This window comes from Salmo trutta, chromosome 3, assembly GCF_901001165.1.
Source record: "Salmo trutta chromosome 3, fSalTru1.1, whole genome shotgun sequence".
NCBI lineage: Eukaryota > Metazoa > Chordata > Actinopteri > Salmoniformes > Salmonidae > Salmo > Salmo trutta.
The window spans coordinates 71,674,165-71,701,718 of record NC_042959.1 but is presented as its reverse complement, the minus strand read 5'-3'; the positions used below and the strand labels follow the sequence as shown (position 1 = coordinate 71,701,718).

Sequence of the window (27,554 nt, the reverse complement as noted above, 5' to 3'; positions counted from 1 at the left end):
ATATGTGGAAATTAAAATCAATAGAAGAAGATTGAGGCTCTTCCACCTAAAACCAAGCCTGGGCACCAATATAGGTTCACACATATCTCAGTCTGAGCTACGGCAGCAGTTACTTTAGCAAGAAAAATAATACCGATACGAATATTACTGAACAGGAGCACATGAGAACTTACACCACTGTTTCATGATCAGATTCAAAATAAAATAAGACGTTATCCAATGCTGCGGAGGTGCAGCTTAAGGTTATTTACCCGAGAGAGTCAATAAATGCAGCAGCCTCTTCAGATGTGTAGAGTTTTTTAGGCGATCCGTTGACCATAATCTTCAATGTGGCCGGGTACAGCAGTGCGTAGTCGATCTTCCTTCTCTTGAGTCGAGCCTTCACCTCATCAAACGCTTTGCGCCTTCGTACAACCGCTGTGGAATAATCATTGAAGAATGAGACCTTTGGACCTTTACGTTGACTACCGTCAGAACCGATGTTTCTAGCCGCATCCATGACGCGCTGCTTGTCGGTAAAGTTGTGGAACTTTATAACCACTGGTCGTGGGCGCTGATTGGGACCGGGTATCGGTGCTTGAGAGCGATGTGCTCTGTCTAGCTTCACACGACCAGCCTTAGTGTCGATTTGTAGGTAGCCAGGGATCCATTCCTCAAAAAATTTTACTGAACGTGTCCCTTCAGAATTTTCCGGGAGTCCCACAACACGGATATTGCATCTGCGTCCTCGATTATCCAAGTTGTCAATGTGCTCCGCCATTTCGCGCACCTGCTTCTCAAGTGCTTTTATCTTAGTGTCCATGGATGTAGTTGAAGTTTCCACAGTAGCAATTCTTCCTTCCGCCTCATCAACACGTTTGACAACCCTCTGTAGTTCGGCCTGCTATTGCTTCCAGGACCGTTCTTATCTTAACATCGATCACTTTAGTAATGTTATCTGTCATCCTTTGAATCACCAGGTCCATTGTGCCTGGATCCGCAATGTTGTTAGATTCGCTAACGTTAGCTAGCTCCTCCTGCACCTCTACAGGGATGGCGGTTTTGGTCGACTTCTTAGTTGCTCTGTTGGGCATGTTGTCGGAGATTTTTGAGAAATAGTCGCCAAGACTCATTGTAGGGTAACTTATTTAGCCAATTCTACCACTTTTTCAAGCTAGGAGATTAATGTAAGAATATAAATTTATGAATACCGCGTGAGCTCGCTGAAACACCGTGTTCTCTCTACGGCGCCATTTTGTTCCCCCATAACTTAACTTCTTAAGGACAGACGTTCCGCAAGCAGAACGCCTCACCAATATCCAATGGTAGAGCGTGGAGCGAAATACAAATACCTACAAAATGCTATAACTTCAATTTCTCAAACATATGACTATTTTACACCATTTTAAAGACAATACTCTCGTTAATCTAACCACATTGTCCGATTTCAAAAAGGCTTTACGGCGAAAGCAAAACATTAGATTATGTCAGGAGAGTACCCTGCCAAAAATAATCACACAGCCATTTTCAAAGCAAGCATATATGTCACAAAAACCAAAACCACAGCTAAATGCAGCACTAACCTTTGATGATCTTCATCAGATGACACTCCTAGGACATTATGTTATACAATACATGCATGTTTTGTTCAATCAAGTTCATATTTATATCAAAAACCAGCTTTTTACATTAGCATGTGATGTTCAGAACTAGCATACCCACCGCAAACTTCCGGTGAATTTACTAAATTACTCATGATAAACGTTCACAAAATACATAACAATTATTTTAAGAATTATAGATACAGAACTCCTTTATGCAATCGCGGTGTCAGATTTTAAAATAGCTTTTCGGCGAAAGCACATTTTGCAATATTCTGAGTACATAGCCCGGCCATCACGGCTAGCTATTTTGACACCCACCAAGTTTGGGACAACCTAAACTCAGAATTACTATTAGAAAAATTGGATTACCTTTGCTGTTCTTCATCAGAATGCACTCCCAGGACTTCTACTTCAACAACAAATGTTGTTTTGGTTCCAAACAATCCATAGTTATATTCAAATAGCTCCGTTTTGTTCGTGCGTTCAGGTCACTATCCAAAGGGTGACGCACGAACGCATTTCGTGACAAAAAAATCTAAATATTACATTACCATACTTCGAAGCATGTCAAACGCTGTTTAAAATCTATTTTTATGCAATTTTTCTCGTAAAATAGCGATAATATTCCAACCGGGCGACGTTGTATTCATTCAAAGGCTGAAAGAAAGAAATGGAGAATTCTCGTGAACGCGCCTCTCAGTCTCACTGTCCCCAGGCTGACCACTCACAAATTCTCCTGCTGTTCTTCGCCCAGAGACAGCAGACACCCCATTCCACTTTCTGGCGCCTTCTGAGAGCCAATGGAAGCCTTAGAAAATGTCACGTTACAGCACAGATGCTGTATTTTCGATAGAGATGCAACAGAAGGACAACAAATTGTCAGACAGGGCACTTCCTGTATGGAATCTTCTCAGGTTTTGGCCTGCCATATGAGTTCTGTTATACTCACAGACACCATTCAAACAGTTTTAGAAACTTTAGAGTGTTTTCTATCCAAATCTACTAATTATATGCATATTCTAGTTTCTGGGCAGGAGTAGTAACCAGATTAAATCGGGTACGTTTTTTATCCGGCCGTGAAAATACTGCCCCCTATCCCAAACAGGTTTTAACTGGCTGAGGTGGGCTTTGAGGTTTAACAGTATCTTTCACAATAAAAATTCTGGCCTAATAGAAGTGGGATTTTTTTTATTAGGCCTACTTACAATTGCAACTGGACGAAAAATGTTGCATCCTACACAAAACCGTAATTTAAAGAAAAAAAGGCGATGTCTATATCTGAATGTCTGTATCGGGATAGCCTGCTCCTGTAATGACAGAACAAACAGAAAATATTGTCAGCTTGAGACCTAAATATCCTTGGATAAGCACTCACAATAATGTTAGTATTTACTAAATACAGTCATGTAGGCCACTAAGTTACTTACTCAATCGGAAAAGTGGCATTTCCCCTCCGACACGATCTTTTGGATGTAGCATGAGATTATGTGATTTTGATGCGCAGGCAGTCCTCGATTGATTTATGTGAAATCCGGTTCCAATCGTGAATCTATATTGCGTTCATAGAGGAAAACGAGAACTCGCAGGTGTAAGTTGATCGAAACATTGTCAGCACACAAAATGCACGTTTCTTTATTGTGCTGTATTCCTCTGTGCATGCCACCCAAAACGCACATAAGGACTCTGAACTCCTGAGCACATCATTGATGTGGCTCGATGTCTAGAATTCAATCAGCTCAGTTTGAATTGCGGCCTCGTCCAGCGAGGGTATCGTTTTCTTAGCAAGGGAGGAGAATTCTCCACCAGGGCGGACTGTGAGGATCATGTAAAACGCAATGATATCCTTGGGCATGGTGTAGTCTTCAAATCTGGTGGAGAAGTTGTCCCTCAGATGCTTGATGAAATCTTGCGTCACATCTGTGACAATGCTGCAGCCTCGTTTATTCACTGTGCTGAAGTGCAGTAGCCTTCCACATTACAAGTCCAAATCGAACAACTCAATCTTCCTAGTAAAGGCCTCAAGTTTTTCCACCATGTCTACGACTGTTTTCCCTCTTACTTATAACTGCAGATTTAACCCATTTAAGTGACTGAATGTGTCAGCCAAAAAAGCCTGGTGTCTAGCTTGCATTTAATGCTTCAATGTTTCTGCGTCTGGCCTCTGGGGCGGGAAGGCCACTTTGAAAGTTCCATGCTTGGATTCATAATAACGTCTGAGATTGAATTCTTTGCCAACAGCGACATTTTCATTGCAAATAAATTAGTCACACTGGCTTGGCAGTGAGAAAATAATATGGTAAAATGAAGGCATATCTCTCAGGAAATATACTTCCCTGAAACTTTCCATTAATCTTTTGATACTTTTTAAGAGCGACATTTTCTCTTACTATCAAGCTAATTGTTCTGAACGAATGTTGACTTAAAAAAGAGTAGTGTAGCCTACAGTAGCCTATGTAGACATGTTTTCCCCACCAATCAACTTACAGAGAAATAGACAAAAATCATTATTTAATAGAGACATGGTGATTTTATGAGCGTAATCAGATCTAAATGATTATGTTATTGCCACTGAATGTATTATGTACTAATCAGATGTGTTAAAATTGTTGTTCAATTTGTAGTGTAGGGCAATTAATTGTGCTAATATTATATAATACTTATGTTCTGGCCCACAGACTATTAGCTCAGAAATGTCCCGAGGCCAAACTTAGTTGAACCCTGATCTACAGCCTTGTTTGAGTACCCAGAGCTAGAAAAATGCATGCTTTCAGACACACAATCCGTTTCACTTTTTTTTGCATTCTAAACTCTAAATTGTCTTAAAAAAAGCGAAAAATGTTCACAAAAATAGTGTAGCATTCACAACTCTACTACAGCCTTGTCTGAGTACCTAAGGCCAAATAGCCGTTTTGGTACTACCTCAGTGGGAGCTGGTATAGTATATATGTGGGAGCTGGAATGGCATATCTACAGAGTACCCATATAGAAAAAAATCATGTTTTTAGACAAATAATACATTTTCACAAAACAACTGTAGCATTCACAACTGTACATTGTCTTCATCAGGCCTTGTAAGCTGAAAACATGGTGTAGAAATTGTTTTGGAGTCGGTTAAAGGTTCTGCAAGTTTGAAGTAGACAACAGGAAATGCCAATGAGCTTGTGATTGGCCAGTGAGGGTATTACGGTAACGGTATGTAGATACTGAACGTGATTGGCTACTGCAGCTTGCGGACTGGAAACCCCCTGAAAGATCAGAGTTGAAAGAAACGAAAGTTGAGCCTAACTATTGATGCTGTCCAGAGAGGTGCGGAGGAAACACCAAAGAGCAGGAAAAGAATAAGACAAAGTGAGCCTGCTTTTCAAGACACTGTTGCTACTTCAACAGTGATCCTGCGTCAAGTAAAGCTTAGCAGTGTTTAGCAGCCTTCAACTTGACCGTAAGTACTTTATTATTAATGTTCCATTCCATGTATAAAACACTCCTAGACCCTGTCACACAGGCTGGTTAAACTCAGCCTGACTTATTTGCCCTAATGCAGATAGCAGCACCATCAATCAAGCAATGGTGTAAAGTACTTAAGTAAAAATACTTTAATGTACTACTAATGTTGTTTTTTGGGGGGTATCTGTACTTTACTTTACTATTTATATTTTTGACAACTTTTACTTCACTACATTCCTAAAGAAAATTATGTACTTTTTAGACCATACATTTTCCCTGAAACCCAAATGTACTCGTTACATTTTGAATGCGTATCATGACAGAAAATGGTCCAATTCGTACACTTATCAAGAGAACATCACTCGCCTCTGCCTCTGATCTGGCAGTCTCACTAAACACAAATGCTTTGTTTGTAAATGATGTCTGAGTGTTGGAGTGTGACCCTGGTTATCCGTAAATTAAAAAAAAAACAAGAAAATTGTGATGTCTGGTTTGCTTAATATAAGGAATTTTTTATTATTCATAATTTAACTTTAACTTTTGATACTTAATTATATTTTAGCAACTACATTTAATTGTTATACTTAAGTATATTTAAAACCAAATACTTTTACTCAAGTAGTATTTTACTGGGTGACTTTCACTTTTACTTGAGTCATTTTCTCTTTACTTGAGAATGTAGTACTTTTTCTACCACTGCAATCAGGGAAAGTTTCTGCACTGGGTGGTGTCTCCCTGTTGCAACTTGTAATAAACCGGATTGATTGATTGTTGATTGACTTTACCTACCACTGCTCTCCCTTTTGTTCACCTGGAAATTATTATAACACCCTTCTAGCCTACTTGGGCCCCTTGATAATCAACCAGTGGCCATTTTAATAAAATACCTCCTCTGATGTCAAAGCCAGACAGTACAACAGCCAGGATTGAATCAACGGCTCATTGTCGACCAGTCCACTGTACTTACTTTTGAGAATTTAGGAGAAAATCCATCTTCCAGATAATAACTAAACTACACAGCCCAGTCTCTCAATTCAGCTTATGGCAATCCTTCATCACAATGCTCTTTGCATTATCTTTAATGTTGTATTTAATATCAACAGACTGACATGATCTCGGCTAATCCTCTCTAGTTTCAGACCGTTTTAAGTGATACCCATGGTGGGTTGTGAAAACAAGGAATATTATCCTTAAAATGTAAATGTAGGAAGTCAGTTTGTTTGGCAGGGTGATGTGTATCTTACAGTAGTGCAGTAGGTCATAATTAATTCAGGGTGATACTGTTAGTTTGTTGTCATATTTAGACACATTGTCTTTTCTGCAGTATAGAGCCATATATATGGTGACTCCTACTCTGCCAAAGGATAATGAACCAATGGCTTAACGCAGCAGAGTGTTAGGGTCTGTTGGAAATGATCAATCCAAGGAAATATAGTGCAGTGTTCAGTCAAAAAGGATATTGACAACAATAGTTTTTTGTAGATCTATTTCAAGTGATCAGAGGACACCCTCCATTCAGGGTTTGGGAATATTCTGACCTACAGAGGATTTGTGCTGGTTTTTACTGAGAACAGAACTCAGAACCAACCTTTCACGATGGAAAACTACCAGAGCAGATGGTGCTATGTTATTATGAGGACCGTTATCTATGCTAGCCAGGTCAGCTATGAATGGTCCGAGAGAGAACCACGTGACCTGCAACTGACTTCAACCCTTCCATAAATTCCTGTTGACCTGCAAGTAAAGTGTTTGGTCCCACGCAATGTTTTGTGTTTACTTAAAATTATGATCAGATGACAACAGCTCAAGATGGCGTGGAAAACACTTTTCATCAGGCTCGATGTAACACTGTGGAAGAGTAAGGGCCCCTATTCAGGCACACACAGATAGGGGTCTAGGGGTGCCCTTTTTCCCACCTATAAGAAAAGTGTATTTTCAGATTGGCATTTCTTAAAGGGGTATTCTGCAAACCAAACAACAACAAAACCAACACCTGCCACTGTTTTGACAAACAAATAAGGGTTGGAGATATGTCTTTTTTATTTTACTAGGCAAATCAGTCAAGAACAAATTCTTATTTACAATGACAGCCTAGGAACATTGGGCTAACTGCCTTGTTCAGGGGCAGAACGACATATTTTTACCTTGTCAGCTCGGAGATTTGATCAAGCAACCTTTTCGGTTACTGGCTCAACACTCTAACCACTACGCTACCTGCTGCCCCACTCTCAAGTTAACCACTAGGCTACCTGTAACCACTCTCAAATTCTCAGACAGAGCTATGGATGCTAGGACTGACCACCATGAGATCAAAATGACAGTTTTAACCATGCAATGACAGTTTAACCAAAGAAATTACGTTGCCACGAGCAGCACCGCAGATATTGCGATCAACGCGATGCAAGACTTCGTTCTCAGTCACACACAGTATATTCGCATGGATTCAAGCTGTTCGATTCAAGCTGCTACAACGTGGAAGCCACTGAACAAAACAGTGGATAAGTTTACCCTCGCGCTTCAACGCTCTTAGTTGTTGCGGAAATTGACCAACTACACTGTTTACGCTGAGCATTTAAGTCATAGCACTGAGTCTACCTTTAAAATAGCTGTCCAGTTTATCCAGATTTCAATTAAATGTGACCTATAATTACTTACAATATGAGTTAAATAGTTTTCCTTCCAGAGAAATTAAATTAAGTATGTTAAAAAAAAGCAGCTTTTCTGTGTTGGAATGGTGTGGGCATACCTCAACAACAGAATGGTGTGTGTAAATTCCTGTGTAGGGACGTCTCACTGACTAAAGACCAGGCCAATTCCAAATGCCTGGCAGTTGGCAGACGGTACCCAATACACATCAAGTCGCCTATCGGCATGCCAACGGTAGAGATGAAAAGACATGACGCAACCCAGCCACTCTTTTCCCCTTTTCCCAGTACATTCCGGATTACAAGATAACACTCCAGAGGGCCATTAAACGGCAGAACATCCACTTCAAACATTCTATCCAGGACAGGATAGCACAGTAACAGCATGTGCACACAAAGTAGCTCGCCCTGCGCTCAACGGACAGAATCCAGACCATTCATATGGAATCAGGAGAACATTCTTGGTAACAACAAAAACCTTGCTTTTGTTGAAAAACTATTAGGCTACAAAAGGATCTAGGTGGGAAGGCAAGAAGTGTACTAATGCATGTTATGATCATTGTGTGCTGTAGAAATGTTAAATGATTTTGTGTATTCACCCCGTTGTGAATAACTTCTCTGTATTTCAAGGAGAATATGTCATGATTTGTATCATTATATTGGGAATATTAAGCCCTGAACAATTCCCCACCTTTCCCAGTTGTGCAAAGGATATGCCCATCAATAATTGAACACTATTAAATTCACAATGGCAGGGTTCAACTCTGAGCTGATAGTCGGTGGGCCAGAACTTAAGGGCCAAATAATTTTGCTGGCATGCCAGATTTGGCCCACGGGCCGCCAGTTGGGGAACCATGCCCTAAGGGAAGGGACTCTCCTCCCTGGGACTGGGTATGCGAGACCTTTCCTTCCCTGCTGAGCGAGAACACAGAACGTTTCAGCCAGTCAGGCAAGGAGCCACAGCACCGAGCCCCGCCCTCACTCTCCATTCGAACAAAACTACAAAAGCGTGGCGCGAATAATAGCCACTGCCGACCGAAATCCTTCTGCTGCTCAGACATCAGCGTAGTTAGTAACTGGAAAGCACCCTTGCTTACCTTCAGATTATAATTGTGACACATAGGCCTGTTTTATCCCTACTCACTAAGAAAGTTTCTGTCAATTTAAATCATAGATGGTGCCCTGTTTATGGTGGGATATAGAAAACACATATTTTAAATTACACCATTAGTTACCCAATTAAATAGAGATTATCATAATGTTAGGCCACTCCTCTACACCAGTAATTAAACATATTCATGCAAGTAGACCACTGATTAACCAGCTCATCCTCTAGACCTTTGACCAGCTCATCCTCAGGAGTATGACATCATACTCTGAGGAAAAAGCAAGCATTTTGTAAATTATCTGTTTGAGATACAAATTTGAGGTGTTTGATTTTTTTGATTTTTATTTATATGCTTTGGCCACATACGAGTATAAGACGAGTCAACATTATTTAGGTGTAACTGTCTATTTTCACTGGACAGTTACTTTAAGTCGAATAATGTTGTTGTTTTTTATGATGGGAGGGTCGGGAGCACGTGACTGGCTTCAATATACTTTCATTAGTCACCTAAGTAAAGATGTTGCTTGAGTGCTGACCAACTTTTCAACATGTGCTCAAGCTGTAAATTCTGAAACTATTTTGAGGTCTTAGTTTACTGACAGACTAGCTCTGGTCCAGGGCTTTTGCTGTCCCACATTCCCAATCTCAACAGGCATGGTATTTGAACCAGCAACCCTGTGGGCAATGGTTCACCTCTTTAACCTTCAGGTTGTACAGTACATTTTTATGGTAGCCTACATATTACATTGCTGACTGAGTAAACGCAGACTGCCATTTCTTCTTTCTCCAATACTTTCCAAACATCACTCTGTGTGTCACCAAAAATGTCATACTTGTCGTTGAAGATGTCGTATGGTAGATAGAAGGACCAAGGCACAGCGGAAGTGTGGATACTCATATTTATTACTGCAAAAAACATGTAAGGTATCCACTTGAGAAAACAAAAAACAATAAACAAAACAATGGACGGTACTCACAATGTGACGGTGTGGCAGGCTCAACCAAACAAAGCAGTGCTCACAACAATTCCCCACAACCCCAAAGACAAACACACACACCTATATAGGACTTCCAATCAAAGGCAACTATACACACCTGCCTTCAATTGGAAGTCCCAATCATCCAACCAACATATACAAACACAAACCTGCCACGTCCTGACCCCAAAACTAAAACACTAGCTCCATCTGCTGGTCAGGACGTGACAGTACCCCCCCCTCAAGGTGCAGTCCCCGGAATGCACCTAAAAAGAAAAACACAAGAAAAACACAAGAAAATCCCCAATACCCCAACAAACAATAACCCCTAAACCATAAGGGAGGGAAGGGAGGGTGGCTGCCGTCACCGACGGCACTGTGCTACACCCTCCCTCCCCAACCCACCTATCCTGGAGGTGGCTCCGGTTCTGGCCGTTCCAGGCAGTCGGGCCACTTTGGCAGCTCGGGACAGTCTGGGCAGTCTGGCAACTCGGGACAGTCTGGGCAGTCTGGCAACTCGGGACAGTCTGGGCAGTCTGGCAACTCGGGACAGTCCGGCAACTCGGGACAGTCTGGGCAGTCCGGCAGTTCGGGGCAGTCTGGCCACTCCGGCAGTTCGGGGCAGTCTGGCCACTCCGGCAGTTCGGGGCAGTCTGGCCACTCCGGCAGTTCGGGGCAGTCTGGCCACTCCGGCAGTTCGGGGCAGTCTGGCCACTCCGGCAGTTCGGGGCAGTCTGGCCACTCCGGCAGTTCGGGGCAGTCTGGCCACTCCGGCAGTTCAGCGCAGTCTGACCTCTCTGGCGACTGTTGACTGGCGGGCAGCTCTGACGACTGTTGACTGGCGGGCAGCTCTGACGACTGTTGACTGGCGGGCAGCTCTGACGACTGTTGACTGGCGGGCAGCTCTGACGACTGTTGACTGGCGGGCAGCTCTGACGACTGTTGACTGGCGGGCAGCTCTGACGACTGTTGACTGGCGGGCAGCTCTGACGACTGTTGACTGGCGGGCAGCTCTGGTGACTGTTGACTGGCGGGCAGCTCTGGTGACTGTTGACTGGCGGGCAGCTCTGACGACTGTTGACTGGCGGGCAGCTCTGACGACTGTTGACTGGCGGGCAGCTCCGTCACACAGCCCTTGTGCCCCCCCCTAAAAAATTATTGGGGGTGCCTCTCGGTCTCCCAGTCCTTGCCAGCCTTCTTCCGCTGCTTGGTCCTGTGTTGGTGGGGAATTCTGTCACCAAAAATTTCATACTTGTCGTTGAAGATGTCGTATGGTAGATAGAAGGACCAAGGCGCAGCGGAAGTGTGGATACTCATATTTATTACTGCAAAAAACATGTAAGGTATCCACTTGAGAAAACAAAACAATGGACGGTACTCACAATGTGACGGTGTGGCAGGCTCAACCAAACAAAGCAGTGCTCACAACAATTCCCCACAACCCCAAAGACAAACACACACACCTATATAGGACTTCCAATCAAAGGCAACTATACACACCTGCCTTCAATTGGAAGTCCCAATCATCCAACCAACATATACAAACACAAACCTGCCACGTCCTGACCCCAAAACTAAAACACTAGCTCCATCTGCTGGTCAGGACGTGACACTGTGTTACTGTATGTTGGTGTTTTCAGAAGACACATTAGTTCTGGTTCGGTAGACTGTTTGCCTTTTTGGTATTTTGAACTTTTCTTCCAAATTCTCCTCAGACAACGCTGAAGTGAGAGCAGAACATGGACGTGGTTGTGCGCCATAACCGCAGAGGACACCAGGAGTTTGCTGTCCAGGCCGAGCACTTGAAACTGCCGGACCTAGGACTGAGACTGAAAGCTCAGGACATTCACAACAACTACCTCTTCAAAGACAACATCCCAGAATACCCAAGGCCAGAGTTCTGGGTTTCCCAGCTCAGACACGACACAGATGAATACGGGCTATTTGGCATAGCCGTCGAAAGCGAAGGGGGGTTCTGTGCTAGGGACCGAGAAGAGGGGCCAGAGGACCCAGAAGAGGGGCCAAAGGGTTTGGATCTGCTGTGGTGGAGCTTGTCTTTGGGAGCAGAGGAGATGGCCTCGGCTGAACAACGTCTGCTCCAGACCAGGTACCCTGACAGGACAGAGGAGCAGGCCAGGGAGCAGAAATCCTTCCTGCAGAGGTTCGCCACCTCACCTGCCTTCCTGGACACCTCTCGGCTGGGCTCCTACCGCTTCACCTTCCCCCTGGAGGAGCTGCTCAAGAGATACCAGGAACAGGTACTGAAGTCTTGTTGGTGTAACTGTTAAAATATCTGTAGAATAAACATACAGGACTGCTGGGTACATACCGAGACCATGTGAGAATTTGTGGTCAAATAATTTAAAGGAACAAGAGCATGTAATTTAATGATATTGAAGGTGTTTGTCTTTTTTTTAGCTATGCGTTGGACACGAGCCAATCCTGCGTGTGTATGAGACAGTCCTGTACAAACAGGAGGTGATGTACTCAGTGCTAGTCCACAGTCACTACAACAACGACCTCTTTGAGAAGTACCCTCTCCTCCAGGACAATGACGATGGAGTCTGTGCTTACAGAGATGGACAAATCATTTGGAGACCCGAGGCCATGTGTCAGACACACAGGTTAGAGTGGGCACAACTTTTACTGGGGATGGGGGGACATGACCCCCCCACATTCTGAAATTGCATGTTTGTTCCCCCCAGTTTTATTATTGCACTGTGATACAAAACGTGGCACCGGTGTGCTTTAGGACAATGTGGACGCCTTAGAGCGGTTATCCCCCCACTTCTAAAACCAAATTGCGCCCCTGGTATAATTCACAGATCAATGTAAACAATGTGCAGACTCAAAACATTTCCATTCAATGCTAAATATGTCAGTTACTTTAGATGTAACATAGCAATAATAGATTTAAAAAATCACTCAATTATAGCATGGGATGCTTTAATTACAATTGACTCAGACTTTTATTTCCTTTCCACAGCTTCAAATTGGTGCCAAAGCCCTACCAGAACCAGGATGTAGCCCACCTGATCCCTGATCCACAGAAACACCAGTTCTACCTTTGGGACAACATTGCTGTAGCGTTCCACATGGACGGTTCACAGGTTAGATTTCACATCAACTTTATTGATTGGATCAACAATATTTGTACTGGAAAATAACAGGGTGTAAAGGATTTAGTTTTAGCCCAACTCTAACACGCCTGATTCAATGAATCAACTAATTATCAAGACCTTTATTAGTGTAATCTGTGTGTAACTGGTGCCTGGAACAAAACCCTGCACACCCTGTATCTCTCCAGGACAGGTTTTAAGACAACTGCTTTGTGTGTATAACTTTTAAAGGTACAACAATGTTGCCAAAGCAGCAAGACTTTACAATCAGCAATCAAAAGTCTAGCTATCACTTAAGATGATGAAAAATTCTGTTCCTCTCAGATGTTGACCTTCGATAGGTACAATTTGAGACACCATCTGAGATTCTGTGAGCCAGGAACGCCACAACTTTCCCCCGACTGTGAGTTCACCACATACGAGGAGGCTAAAGACATGGTGGACTGCTATTGGCCTTACTACCACACCCCCCTGTTCTGATAAACTTACTACCACACTCCCCGTTCTGATAAACTTACTACCACACCCCCTGTTCTGATAAACTTACTACCACACCCCTTGTTCTAATAAACTTACTACCACACCCCCTGTTCTGATAAACTTACTACCACACCCCCTGTTCTGATAAACTTACTACCACACCCCCTGTTCTGATAAACTTACTACCACACCCCCGTTCTGATAAACTTACTACCACACCCCCTGTTCTGATGAACTTACTACCACACCCCCCTGTTCTGATAAACTTACTACCACACCCCTTGTTCTAATAAACTTACTACCACACCCCCTGTTCTAATACACTTACTACCACACCCCCTGTTCTGATAAAATTACTACCACACCCCCTGTTCTAATAAACTTACTACCAAACTCCCTGTTCTAATAAACTTACTACCACACCCCCCTGTTCTGATAAACTTACTACCACACCCCCTGTTCTGATAAAATTACTACCACACCCCCTGTTCTAATAAACTTACTACCACACCCCCGTTCTGATAAACTTACTACCACACCCCCCTGTTCTGATAAACTTACTACCACACCCCTTGTTCTAATAAACGTACTACCACACCCCCCTGTTCTAATAGACTTACTACCACACCCCCTGTTCTAATAAACTTACTACCACACCCCCTGTTCTAATAAACTTACTACCACACCCCTTGTTCTAATAAACTTACTACCACACCCCCTGTTCTAATAAACTTACTACCACACCCCCCTGTTCTGATAAAATTACTACCACACCCCCGTTCTGATAAAATTACTACCACACCCCCGTTCTGATAAACTTACTACCACACCCCCCTGTTCTAATAAACTTACTACCACACCCCCCTGTTCTGATTAACTTACTACCACCCCCCCTGTTCTGATAAACTTACTACCACACCCCTTGTTCTAATAAACTTACTACCACACCCCCCTGTTCTGATTAACTTACTACCACACCCCCTGTTCTGATAAACTTACTACCACACCCCCCTGTTCTGATAAACTTACTACCACACCCCCCTGTTCTAATACATTTACTACCACACCCCCCTGTTCTAATACATTTACTACCACACCCCCCTGTTCTGATAAACTTACTACCACACCCCCCTGTTCTAATACATTTACTACCACACCCCCCTGTTCTAATACATTTACTACCACACCCCCGTTATGATACATTTACTACCACACCCCTTGTTCTGATGAACTTACTACCACACCCCCGTTGTGATAAACTTACTACCACACCCCCGTTGTGATAAACTTACTACCACACCCCCCTGTTTTAATAAACTTACTACCACACCCCCTGTTCTAATAAACTTACTACCACTCCCCCTGTTCTAATACACTTACTACCACACTCCCCTGTTCTAATAAACTTATTACTAGAATGATGATGATCTACTAGGATGGCTATTTCTTGATTTGTTGTTTGAATTATTTTCATGATTGTGTATTTGGATTGTATTTGCGAGACATTCTACTGCACTGTTGGAGCTAGTAACACAATATTTTACATGCACCTGCCATAACACCTGCAAATCTGTGTACGTGACCAATAAACTTTGATTTGATGATGATTTTGAAGTCAAACGGAAAGGTAAAGTTAAAATTGTTATTCTTTCAACATGCTTCACTGGTTTAAACCCAGTAAGCTACATGTGTTTGTGTTTTTGTTAGTCAGCATTAGTACATTGTCAGGTTTGAGAACATATTGCTTTTGTTAGTCAGCAGTACTATATTGTTTGTCGGGATTGAGAAAATATTGCTTTTGTTATTTTTGTGCCTTTGCTCTACAAAGAGCTAAAAGGACTCAAGTATTTTTTGTTAAGTTAGAATTTTTAAGAAAATAAATCTTCTACATTGGGACTAAACTTTTTAGCCCAGTCTCTCAATTCAGCCTATGGCAATCCTTCATCACAATTCTCTTGACATGATCTGTAATGCTTTATTTAATATCAACAGACTGACATGACCACTGCTACTCCTGTCTCTAGTTTCAACCCTTTGTTAATCATGATGGGCGGCCCAGGACAGAATCGGCAAACATGGAATCGTATCCTCAGTTTGTTTGGCAATGTCTTTTACAGTAGTAGTACAGCAGAGAATTATTTTTGCAGGGTGATATTGTCAGTTTGTTGTCACATTTAGATTTTCTGCTGTATAGAGTGAGAAAAATGGTAACTCCCACCCTGTGCAGCATTGTGTAAAGTTTCAGATGCATGGAAAGATGACTGGGAATATGGCCGAATACAAACAGTGTAGTTATTCCCCCCGCAAGGCAATCAAACAAGTGAAACTTCAGTATAGGGACAATTCAACGGCTCAGACACAAGACCTATGTGGCAGGGACTACAGGAAATCACGGACTACAAAAAGAAAACCAACCACGTCACGAACACCAACGTCTTGCTTCCAGACAAACTAAACACGTTCTTTGCCCACTTTGAGGATAATACAGTGCCACCGACGCGGCCCGCCACCAAGGACTGTGCCCCCCCCCTTTCTCGGGCTGACGTGAGTAAGACATTTAAAACTGTTAACCCTTGCAAGGCTGCCAGCCCAGACTACAGTGGTTCCTTATGGGGGGTGATTCATGCCAGAATTAAGCCTTGTGAAGCTACTGATACCTCTCACCAAGTCACCTAACGTCTTCCTAGCGTCATAAAATAACGGCATGAATTAACATGGACTGTCAATGGAGTCAAGTTTGTTTCTAAGGCATCAAGCTGCCGACGCGTTCACGTCATGTGACATGTACACATCATGTAGACGTAGTGTTCACGTCACGTAACATGCCACTGACACGTCACGTGTCAGTTTGTATTTAAGTATATTATGAATGATCTTACCATGAAATCCTTAAAAATGCCTACATGTGTTACGCGTTACGTGTTAGTTTAAGTGTCTGTTTAGTTCATCAATTTCATTTGTTTATTTAGCTAAAATAGGCCTATCTCCTCAATACAAAAATTATTAGGCTAGTTGATTTCGCAGGCACCATTACTGTGTAGATATGCCTATTTCTTCCATCAGCAGAAAATCAAGGGCTTCTTGGTAGCCTAGTGGTTAGAGAATTGGGCAAGTAACTGAAAGGTTGCTAAATCAAATCCCAACGCTGGTTCTCTGGGTGACTGAATACGTGTATTTTGATTAAGGCAGCCTCACGCAATGCTCTGATTCAGAGGGGTTGGGTTAAATGCGGGAGACACATTTCAATTGTTGAGGTAGCCTAGGTCTCTAGTGGTGAATTCAAAATAACTCAGAAGTCAGCAATCTCTGACTTCTGACTTCAGTGCGTTCAAGACAACCTGGAACTCTGAAAAAACGAGGTCAGACTGGGATTTTTGTTTTGTTTTGAACAGTTGTCCAACTCGGAATCTCTGACCTGAAAATCAATGATGTCATGATTTGACCTCGTTTCCCCCCCACTTCCCAGTTTACCGGATTAACAGACACAACCATGCAACCCTTCATCTATACATTTCTGTGGAGATGTTTTATGGTTTAAAGCAGGGTTCAAATTGAGGGGGTATGTGAGGATATAGGCCTTGTTATAGATACGTGCAAAAAGCATATGCTACCACTTGTTTGCTTAGCTTTATGAAAAACAACAGTCCAGATTATATAAAGCGAACAAGGCTATAACAATGATTAACTCCACAATTATTTCAGCATAGTCTACTAGCCTATCAAAGTTCTTGCGCAGCCTAAACATCACAGGAAAATGTGGTTGGTTTATTAAATGCTTTGCAATGTAGAGCTATGCCTAATGCAAAATACCAAAAAGTTAGAATTGGTGTGGGTCTATGCATCGACCAAACAGTTTAACAAATTAAAACATGTATTATTCAGGAGATTCCATTGAATCAGGCTATTCATTTCAGTGCAGTTGCGTTCTTACTCATATTCTTACACTAAACGGAACCGAAAACACCCCAGCCTGTTTTGATCACAGATCATGATGAATATTTAAGCTGTTTGTCATTGATTTAGCCCACAATTGCATACAGATTTGATACACGTGAAGACCTATATTTAATCTGGAATTGACAAACAAAAGCCTGAATAGGATCCTGATTTGCCCCCACATCATATTTATTACCAATTAGGCTAAATGTATTCCTAATAATTTGCATAGGCTAACCATTCCGATTAATGTTATTTATCATCTTCTGCTTTTTATGAATAAACAGGCATCAGTGTAAACATAATATCATTTCAATGCCCCCACACACACATTAATGTTACTTACCTTACAGATCACAAAGTGAGCTAATTTCCACTCCATTCATATGCAAATACCTTTGATTCATACACTGGCTTGTCTGGCTGTCATGTTTTAATTTTAAACAGGCATTCCCTTATCTACACTGAAATAATTTTAGTCCTCAATTATGATTTAAAAAACATTATAGGTCATTACTGGTTGAGTATATGTCTATTGTATGTCTTATGATACAATTAATAATGTTGAATTAACAAATACCATCAAGGGATACGTTAGAATTTACAATAACGAACACCTTATGAAACAGCTGTGAAAACCAATCTAGCAATATTATAGACTTAAATACATAACCACTGATATTTTTTTGGTACATGTGTGTCAATTTACATTCAGATTCTTTGTACACTCACATGGCAATCATAGACTAAAATACAGAATTCTGGTGTGTGGAATAGAGAGGAGGTGGGTATTGTGTGGATGGGAGGTTCTGCCTGTTTTTCAACAGGTAGTGGACTCGAAGAGGGAAACTGCAAAGTCCAGGAACTGCTCCCCTCTTTGTTCTGAGTATTTGCAGTGATCATTTTTAGCTAATCTGTGCAGCTCACATTATGTGCCCAGTATGATAGTTTTCTTGCTCTTTCTTAGCAGAGAATGACAACATGACAATAACAGTAGCTGATGTAATGAAAAGTTGGAGGGTGGTTGGTAATGGAGGACATCAGATGGATCCATGTCTGGGTGTTAGGCAGAACTCCTAGGTCCTGGAGAACAGGAGCAGAGTAAAGGGAACAGGGTAGGAGACAGACGTAAACAAGCAAACACACAGGTTAAATGATTATCAGGTATGTAAAAATAATTATTTAATTTAAATGTTTGATTAGACATGCAATAATGTTAATGGCAGACAGAAAAGAAAGGATACCTGTCTAATTTTTTACATCAGTGGGGTTGGTAAAGGATGGTCCCTGGAAAATATAGAGAGATGAGTTGTGAGAGAAACTCCAGGGTGGTGTCATGACAACTGGAGTCATACACCTTAACAGTACCAACCTGGAAGTGGCGGTTACTTAATGTGACCAAGTGGTTAGCCTTGAGATTGACTACTTGGAAAAAATGTTGGTACTGCTGACAGCATGGTAATGCCGCCCACCACGAGACAGCAAATGCAAATAGTTTTCATCTAAGATTTTTATATTTCACCTTAACAGATGTTGACCCCAGCTAGGAGCAAAAGAGCACCAAGCTTTCCCCGGTCTCACCTTCCTTTAATCCCTCTTCCAAGCCAAGTCATTCACCCAGATGGCGAAGCAGGTGGCTCTCCTTCTCATGCGCCCTGTCCATGTTCAGTCTCACCTTGATTGATAGAAATAAATGCAATTATATTTCATATTATTACAAATACATTGCTTATATATCTCTTGGAAGGCCAGAAAATAAATTAACAGAGGACAATAATTTTTACCTGGTCAAAAACCTCCACATCCTTCTCAGTCCGTGCCTGAAGGTGATCTTCGAAGGCGTTCTGATCTGGTTCGACAACTTCCACCACATCAGGTGGAGTATTAGTGACCTCAAAGTACGTTATACAAAGTCAGCAAAAGAAAAACACTAAGTCAATAAACGAATGTATACTACAGTATATGCAATAATGTCATATACAATTGCATTGTTTACGTCAGTTAGCTGCTGTGGCTCCCCTCCATATAGCAGACGATATAGTGAATACTCTGGAGGCCTGGACACTGCTGTGTTGTGTGCAAAGATAATTACCTTCAGATTGTCCTTCCACCATTCCTGGTACCCGTCAAGGGACTTGCCCATGGCAGTCCCGTTGGTCCGTTCATTCAAACATGGAGTCACCATACATCTAAACATTCACATTATATATAACTCACTGTCCTATCAGTGTCAATTTAGAAAAAAAAACTCTAAATTACTGGATGTCTATGCGAAACAATGCTACAACCATTACATTAAGCTGACATTGACTAAAAGCAACTAGGCTAGAGCTAACTACTATAGCGCTTAGCCAAGCTAAATTTGGTAGCATCAAGCTAGCGAACTGTTAAACGCTATTTTCGTACAAATATTTACACTAACACATTTTATCGTGACTTCACATATTTACATATATTACCTAAAGTAAACTGAGCCTTTGTTCATTGAAAATAAAATTGTTCTCGTTCATGTAGCAACCTAGCCTAACTCCATTAACTTACTGTTACGGCCCCTCCTCTGCAGTGCAGGGGCGGTTACTCCTGCAGGCAGAGGAGGGTCGTTAGTGATTGGAGCCACCTGGGCTCAGGGTATTTAAACTGCTTCACTAACCACTCTTCTCTCTCGCTCCCTGCTCCTCCAAGTATGATCCTGTTTTGTTTGTTCCTTTGTAGTTTTACGTAGTTTCCTCTCAGTCATATTCACACACACAGATTCATGCATCCCTGCCCTTTACATTCACCCTACATTATGACATTTCCACACCTCATTCCTTTTTCTTTGTTTAAAGTTAATCGTTTTTGGTTTATAATAAAGAACCTTTTTGATTGGCCTATACCTGGTGTTTGTGTCCCCTCATTTTTGCCACAGGCTATGAGCCGGCCTGTGACATTACTTACAATGGGGAAAATACCAACCAATTTTTCACTCAGCTAAAATTGCCTTCAAACATCACCAAACTCATGGACCATGTAATTAACCACGTTAGCTCAATATTTTGAGTCATATTGCATTTTTGCACATTACATACTTGAAATAATAGGGTAAAATGATGAGACAGAGAAACGTTCGTTTTCAGAACTAGTCATTCTCCATAATGAAGAAGAAATGTTAAATATCTCACTAACTCACTTCATTGACGTCACAGCTCCCCTAGCGGCAGTAATTATATACATACATTAAATGCAAATACCTGGGAGGCAAAATAAACAAAACAAAACATCAAAAATATGACCATACATATGTGTGTCACATACACATGACATATGCTTGAGTACCACCTTGACATCTCTGATCTGCTTGCCTCTATAAATTAGCACTAGAACATTGGTAGCCAGAATTAGCTATTTCAAATCAAACTTTGTCACATGCGCAGAATACAACAAGTGTAGACCTTACCGTGAAATGCTTACTTACAAGCCCTTAACCAACAGAACAGTTCAAGAACAGTTTAAGAAAATATTTAGCAAATAAAGTAAAAAATAAAATGTAAAATAATAAAAAGTAACACAATAACATAACAATAACGAGGCTATATACAGGGGGACCCGGTACTGAGTCAGTGTGCGGGGGGTACAGGTTGAGGTAATTTGTACATGTAGGTAGGGGTGAAGGGACAATGCAAAGATAATTAACAACGAGTAGCAGCATTGTACAAAACACATGGAGGGGAGTCATGATGTGCAAGTTAGACATCTTTTGTTCGCATGTTTTTTAAATATTTTATTGAACCTTTATTGAACTAGGTAAGTCAGTTAAAAACAAATTCTTATTTTTCAATGACGACCTACCCCGGCCAAACTCTAACCCGGATGACGCTGGGCCAATTGTGTGCTGCCCTATGGACTCCCAATCACAGCTGGTTGTGATACAGCCTGGAAACAAGGGGTCAGTAGTGATGCCCCTTACACTGAGATACAGTGCCTTAGACCACTGCGCCACTCAGGAGTCCCAAGCATGTATTTTTTTGTTGGTCCTGTCAATGTTGAGTGATCACACATGCCTCAGCACACATAGGTTACTTTGCCTGCTTGCAAATGTGTGCTAAAAGTGGGGATGTTTCATAGTATTTCTGATTAACTCACCACCACCAATTCATTTTATTTTTCATAGATATCCACGGAAGCACGACTGCAATATAGGCCAACACTCAGATAAAAAGGTGCTGTCTGCAAACTAACAGGATTCTTCCGCTGTCCCTATAGGAGAACCCTTTTCTGACAGCCAAAGAACCCTGTTGAACCCCTTTCTCCAAGAGTGTACTCAACAAGTTTAGCCTGTTAAGTTCACACCATTTGATTCTGTCCTCAAACATCTGCCTGGTATTCAAGATAACATGCATAATAGCACCACCACCTTTGAAGGTTTTCGTCAACCTCTGCTCAGACTTAAATAGCAGTGTTCCAAGAACCTCCACCAGGGGTGACTGCAGTATCCTCAAACGGACAAAAAGGAGACACAAGAGGCACCCCACACTTATTTTAGATCTCAAGGGGTCTTTTTTTCATACTGTATGCTCTCACTCTCTCACTCTCATCACTATCTCCTTTGCCATCTTATCAAGTCTTTACTTAGAACTCCATCCATACACACCACACACGCACGCACGCATCCAGCTGAGGCCTTGGATGGATCATGAAACACTGAGTTGGGCACAGGGGTATATGTACAGTCATTTTTAGTGTGGTGGCAAAGTAGTTGAACAAAGACGATGTGGTTACTTGTGGAGGGAGAACAGTGAGTGTGGTGGGTTGAACACCTGCAGTGAAGCTGATTGATGCTCTGGCTCATCACATCTTGACTAAAAGAAAGAGATTTAGAAATTAGTTCGACATTGCCTTAGTTCAACAGCTGAAAGACGTCATTAACATACTCCGAGAGACTGCAATATATTTAGTATTCACTGAATGAAGTAGCCTACCCATCCCCATTTACAATTTTATTCATAAATGAAATAAATGATAATATAGCACATTAAATTACATTATTATTGTAGACTATAGACTACTCCTGTATCTACCTTGTACAATAACGTAATCATTGAATGAAATAGCGTACCCATCCACATTTACAATTGAATTGATCAATTAGATAAATAATACTAGCACATAAAGTTACATTGTTGTAGAATAGGCTACTACTGTATCCACACTATATTAGGATACCGTTGTGATTGTCAGGCATGATTTTAGGTCTTTGATCGAAGTTGCATGTTGTACCTTGTTTCCCTTCTTCAGCGAAAAGTAGTTATTTAATTATTCCATTAGCTTCTCTAGGGTAGGGGGCAGTATTTTGACGTCCGGATGAAAGGCGTGCCCATAGTAAACTGCCTGCTACTCAGGCTCAGAAGGTAAGATATGCATATTATAGCAAACATGCTGAAGTTTCTAAAACTGTTTGAATGATGTCTGTGAGTACAACAGAACAAAAGCCTGAGAAAAATTCAACCAGGAAGTGTGGAAATCTGAGGATTGTAGTTTTTCAAGTGATTGCCTATACAGTATACAGTGACTTAGGGTTCATTTTGCACTTCCTAAGGCTTCCACTAGATGTCAACAGTCTTTATTACGTTGTTTCATGCTTCTACTGTGACTGGGGAGAGAATAAGAGCTGTGTCACGTCCTGGCCAGTAAAAGGGGTTATTTGTTATTGTAGTTTGGTCAGGGCTTGGCAGGGGGTGTTTTCTGTATGTTTTGGGGTTATGTTCTATGTTCTTCTATTTCTATGTTTATTCTAGGGTATCTATTTCTATGTTGGATTTGTTTGGGGTTGGTCTCTAATTGGAGGCAGCTGGATCTCGTTGCCTCTGATTAGAGACCAAATTTAAGTTTTTTTTTTTTTTCATTGTGTTTGTGGGTGGTTATTTTCTGTTTAGTTCATGTTAACCTGACAGAACTGCTGGCTGTCATTTTCTTGTTTTGTGTATTGTTCTCAGTTTAATAAATACAAGATGAGCACTAACCACGCTGCGCCTTGGTCTACTCCCTTCAACAGCCATTACAAGCTGACTCAACAAGTGGACTGCCTGAGGCCAATGAGTTGCTTACTGTGCAGACACGCAGGTGCGCCGTTCCTTCTTTTTCCTCTGTAATGAATACGCTATTATCCGGTTGGAATATTATCGAAGATTTATGATAAAAAGACCCTAAGGGTTGATTGTAAACATCGTTTGACATGTTTCTACGAACGGTAATGGAACTTTTTGACTTTTTGTCTAGGGTTTTGCGCTCGCGCATTGTGGCTTTGGAATTGTGATCTGAACGCACAAACAAAACGGAGGTATTTGGACATAAGTATGGAGTTTATCGAACAAAACAAACATTTCTTGTGGGAGTCCTGGGAGTGCATTCCGACGAAGATCAGCAAAGGTAAGTGAAGATTTATAATACTATTTCTGAGTTTTGTTGACTCCAGAACATGGCGGGTAACTGTATAGCTTGCTTTGATGGCTGAGCTCTGTACTCAGAATATTGATGTCACGTCCTGACCAGTAAAAGGGTCATTTTGCCTTAGTAGTATGGTCAGTGTGTTAGTATACCTGACAGAAGTGTTTGGCTGTCGTTTGTTTTTCTTTGAAGTGCTTTCATTCAAAATAAAAGATGAGCACTCAACACGCTGCGCCTTGGTCTATTCACTACGACGCCTGTGACAATTGAACAATGTGCTTTTGCCGTAAAGCTATTTTGAAATCTGACACAGCGGTTGCATTAAGGAGAAGTGTATCTATAATTCTTTCAATAACTGTTGTAATTTTGATCAAGGTTTATGATGAGTATTTCTGTAAATTGATGTGCTCATTCACCGGTGGTTTTGGAGGCAAAACATTTTCTGAACATCACGCACCAATGTAAAATGGGTTTTTTGGATATAAATATGAACTTTATCGAACAAAACATACATGTATTGTGTAACATTGTGTCCTGGGAGTGTCATCTGATGAAGATCGTCAAAGGTTAGTGATTCATTTTAGCTGTATTTCTGGTTTTTGTGACGCCTCTCCTTGCTTTGAAAATTGCTGTGTGGTTTTTCTTGTCTCAGCGCTGTCATAACATAATCTAATGTTATGCTTTTGCCGTAAAGCCTTTTTGAAATCGGACAATGTGGTTGGATTAACAAGAAGTGTATCTTTAAAATGGGATATAATAGTTGTATGTTTTAGAAATTTGAATTATGAGATTTTTGTTTTGAATTTGGCGCCCTGCTATTTCACTGGCTGTTGAATAGTGTGTCCCGCGGGTGGGACGCTAGTGTCCCACATACCCCAGAGAGGTTAAATAGATAATACTAGCACATCAAATTACGTTATTGTACACTAGCCTACTCCGCTATCGACGCAGTAAATAATATTTCCTACGTGCTTTCGACAACACGTTATCAACAAAAAAAGATTATTTTCAAATAAACCACATTTGCCTTAACAGAGTAGACCTAAATATTTCCTAACGAAATCACAACATAAATATAGCCTACTTACTCCTCAATTGGATCAAGGACATCTTGGTAATTATTTTAATCGTCTCTAATAAGGAAACTATCTGTGGCAAAATAAGGAAACTATCTGGGGCAGACTCAAAAATCGCTTCTGCCACTTGAAAAAAGAAATAAATGAATGTCTGTGTTATCGCCTAGCTCTCAAATACCGTGCCAGTCTCTCTCTCTATGAACGGTCACTGTTATCAGGATTCCTTGGAAGGTCCTTACCCTGAACCCTAAACTAACACTAAACTTAACAATTTTATACATTTATACTTGATAGAGATAGGGACATCCCAAGGATCCCGAATAGCACAGACCCTCTGGGAAAACATATGAACTCCTCAGTAAATAATATTGCCTACTTGCTTTCGACAATATGTTATCAACAAAAAATTATCATTTCCAAATAAACAAAATTTGCCTTAACATAGTAGGCCTAAATATTTCCTAACGATATCACAACTTAAATATAGCCTTCTTACTCCTCAATTGGATCAAGTAGATGTTGGTAATTATTTTCGTTGTCTCTAATGAAACTATCTGTGGCAGACTTGAAAATCGCTTCTGCCGCTTGTTAAAAACAAAAAACAAATAGCACCTATGAACTCCTCTTAAAGTCGTGGACACAACTCTTATTGGTTGTCTGATGTGGAACTGGTAACAACAGTCTGTGATTGGCTAACAACATTTAGATCTGTAAACAGCGAGATAAGATGACATACCATGCCATAAGGTGTTGAGGGAAAAACAGATTATCTATAGATAGGGCATGATTTTTTTTATGCCATTAGCGATAACAGGAAATACACAAGCCATAAACTACACTATAGTTCAAGGTGGCTACGTCGGAATGTCTGCTTGCACGGGAAAAATGGTACGTTTCTAACATTTATGGTTAATATTGAATAAATATCAATATAAACTATGCACATTATGACTTTTATTAACACGCAATGCAGGCGTCACGCAGACGTCACGCAGACGTTAGTAAGGCGTTGGTATCATGTCATGTAAGTCAGACACGTAACGCAGGAGTCACGCAGACGTTAGTAAGGTGTTGGTATCATGTCATGTCAGGTGGTATGTTTGCCTAGGCTTATATATGTCCCTTATCACCCCCCATAGTTCCTCCTTTAAAAGTTGCGAGCTTACACCGCGGGACTTAGAGGTACCCAGCGTCACGGCTTCATTGCTCCAGACCGCCACAAGGGGGAGTTAGCTCACTCATTATGCATTTGGGTCCCAAGGTTTTTATATGGCCAATCATATTGAGTGGTTCCAATGACAAATTTGACGCGAGCCACCTGTCCCTGGTGACTTTCTTCAGCAAAAATGTCTGACAAAACATTACGGTGGAAGCAAATGTAAGTAATTATAACATCATAACAAGTTAAGCTAAAAATTTACAATTGAGAGATATATGTTAGTTAATGTAGGGACAAACGATTGTGCATATTTTTTGTCATAAGGTTAATTTACGAATATCCCTATTTAGCAAGTTAGCTGACTAGCTAACATTATCCAGCTAGCTAGCTGGTGTTATGACATGAGTATGACATTGTAGCAAACTATTTACTTGCTTACTGTGTAGTGGAGGATAAAAATAACTGCCTATGGATATGTAGCTAGCTACAGTATGTAGCCGATCTGTGTATGGACCCTAAAACGTTAGGTTCTAAACTAATATTCATACCAATCTATGAACCTCAGCTGTCATAGTTGTTGTATCAACTTCAAGTCTGAATGGCATTAATGAAGCCTATGGATAGAGTAGAATATAATATCTTTATTGTGCCAAGGATGCAAGTCCTATATACATGTACTGTTGTCATTACCACGCATGAGATCCCCAAATTGTAGCCTGTACATTGAATATATTTATTGATCACGTACTCTTCCTTGGCAATAAAGGTGCGGTTCAGGTATGAATATCTGTGAGACATTCTCTTTCAGTCATATCCAATACCAGGTATATCAAACTCCATTCTTTGAATGATGCTGTGTCTGCATGTATGTATTACAATTACTCACTTCAACAGTGTTTACCACTCCTGCTCCTGGGACATCAATAATTACACATTGTAACTATGGAATAGACTAGAAACATGATTTAAGTGAAGGCTGATTTGTAATTCATATATACAGAAAACAAACTATGCATATCTAACTCCCTTCATCTGCATTCATCTGAGGACACAGGATAGTATTTCAATGAGATACTTAATTTCAACCAGTGGAGAATGTGAAACGCTTTATTGAAAGAAGTTCATTATCCAGGTGTTATAAATACATGCATTATAATTATGATAATTGAAGTATTATATTATGAATACAAGTTCAATCTGTACTTCAATGCACATATGGTGTGCATTATAAAATGTGGAAGAAAGACGAGGTGGGAAGAGAGGTGTAGAAGACACAAAGGGAAAAAGGTAAGAACAGAGGCAGACAGCATATGATTAACTTCTCAGGGCTATGTGAGACGCTACCGTCCCACCTGCGGGACACACTATTCAACAGCCAGTGAAATAGCATGGCGCGAAATACAATACTCAAACAATCAACTATTTTACACCATTTTAAAGATAAGACTCTCGTTAACCTGTCTGGGATAGGGGGCAGTATTTTCACGGCCGGATAAAAAACGTACCCGATTTAAACTGGTTACTACTCTTGAATGAATACAGCATTGTTGGAATATTATCGCTTTTTTACGAGAAAAATAGCATAGAAGCATTTTTAAGTACAG

At 41.1% G+C, this 27,554-nt stretch overlaps 1 protein-coding gene across 1 annotated transcript; it reads left to right on the top strand.

Annotated features, from left to right (window-relative positions):
* The first annotated feature begins 4,829 nt into the window (after window positions 1-4,829).
* On the top strand, window positions 4,830-15,278 carry LOC115187461 (uncharacterized). Its single transcript, XM_029746503.1, has 5 exons — window positions 4,830-5,022; window positions 11,473-12,015; window positions 12,176-12,381; window positions 12,744-12,867; window positions 13,201-15,278. Exons 2-5 carry the CDS (start codon window positions 11,497-11,499, stop codon window positions 13,354-13,356), a joined length of 1,005 nt encoding a protein of 334 aa, XP_029602363.1. The 5' UTR covers window positions 4,830-5,022; window positions 11,473-11,496; the 3' UTR covers window positions 13,357-15,278.
* Window positions 15,279-27,554: the final 12,276 nt, after the last annotated feature.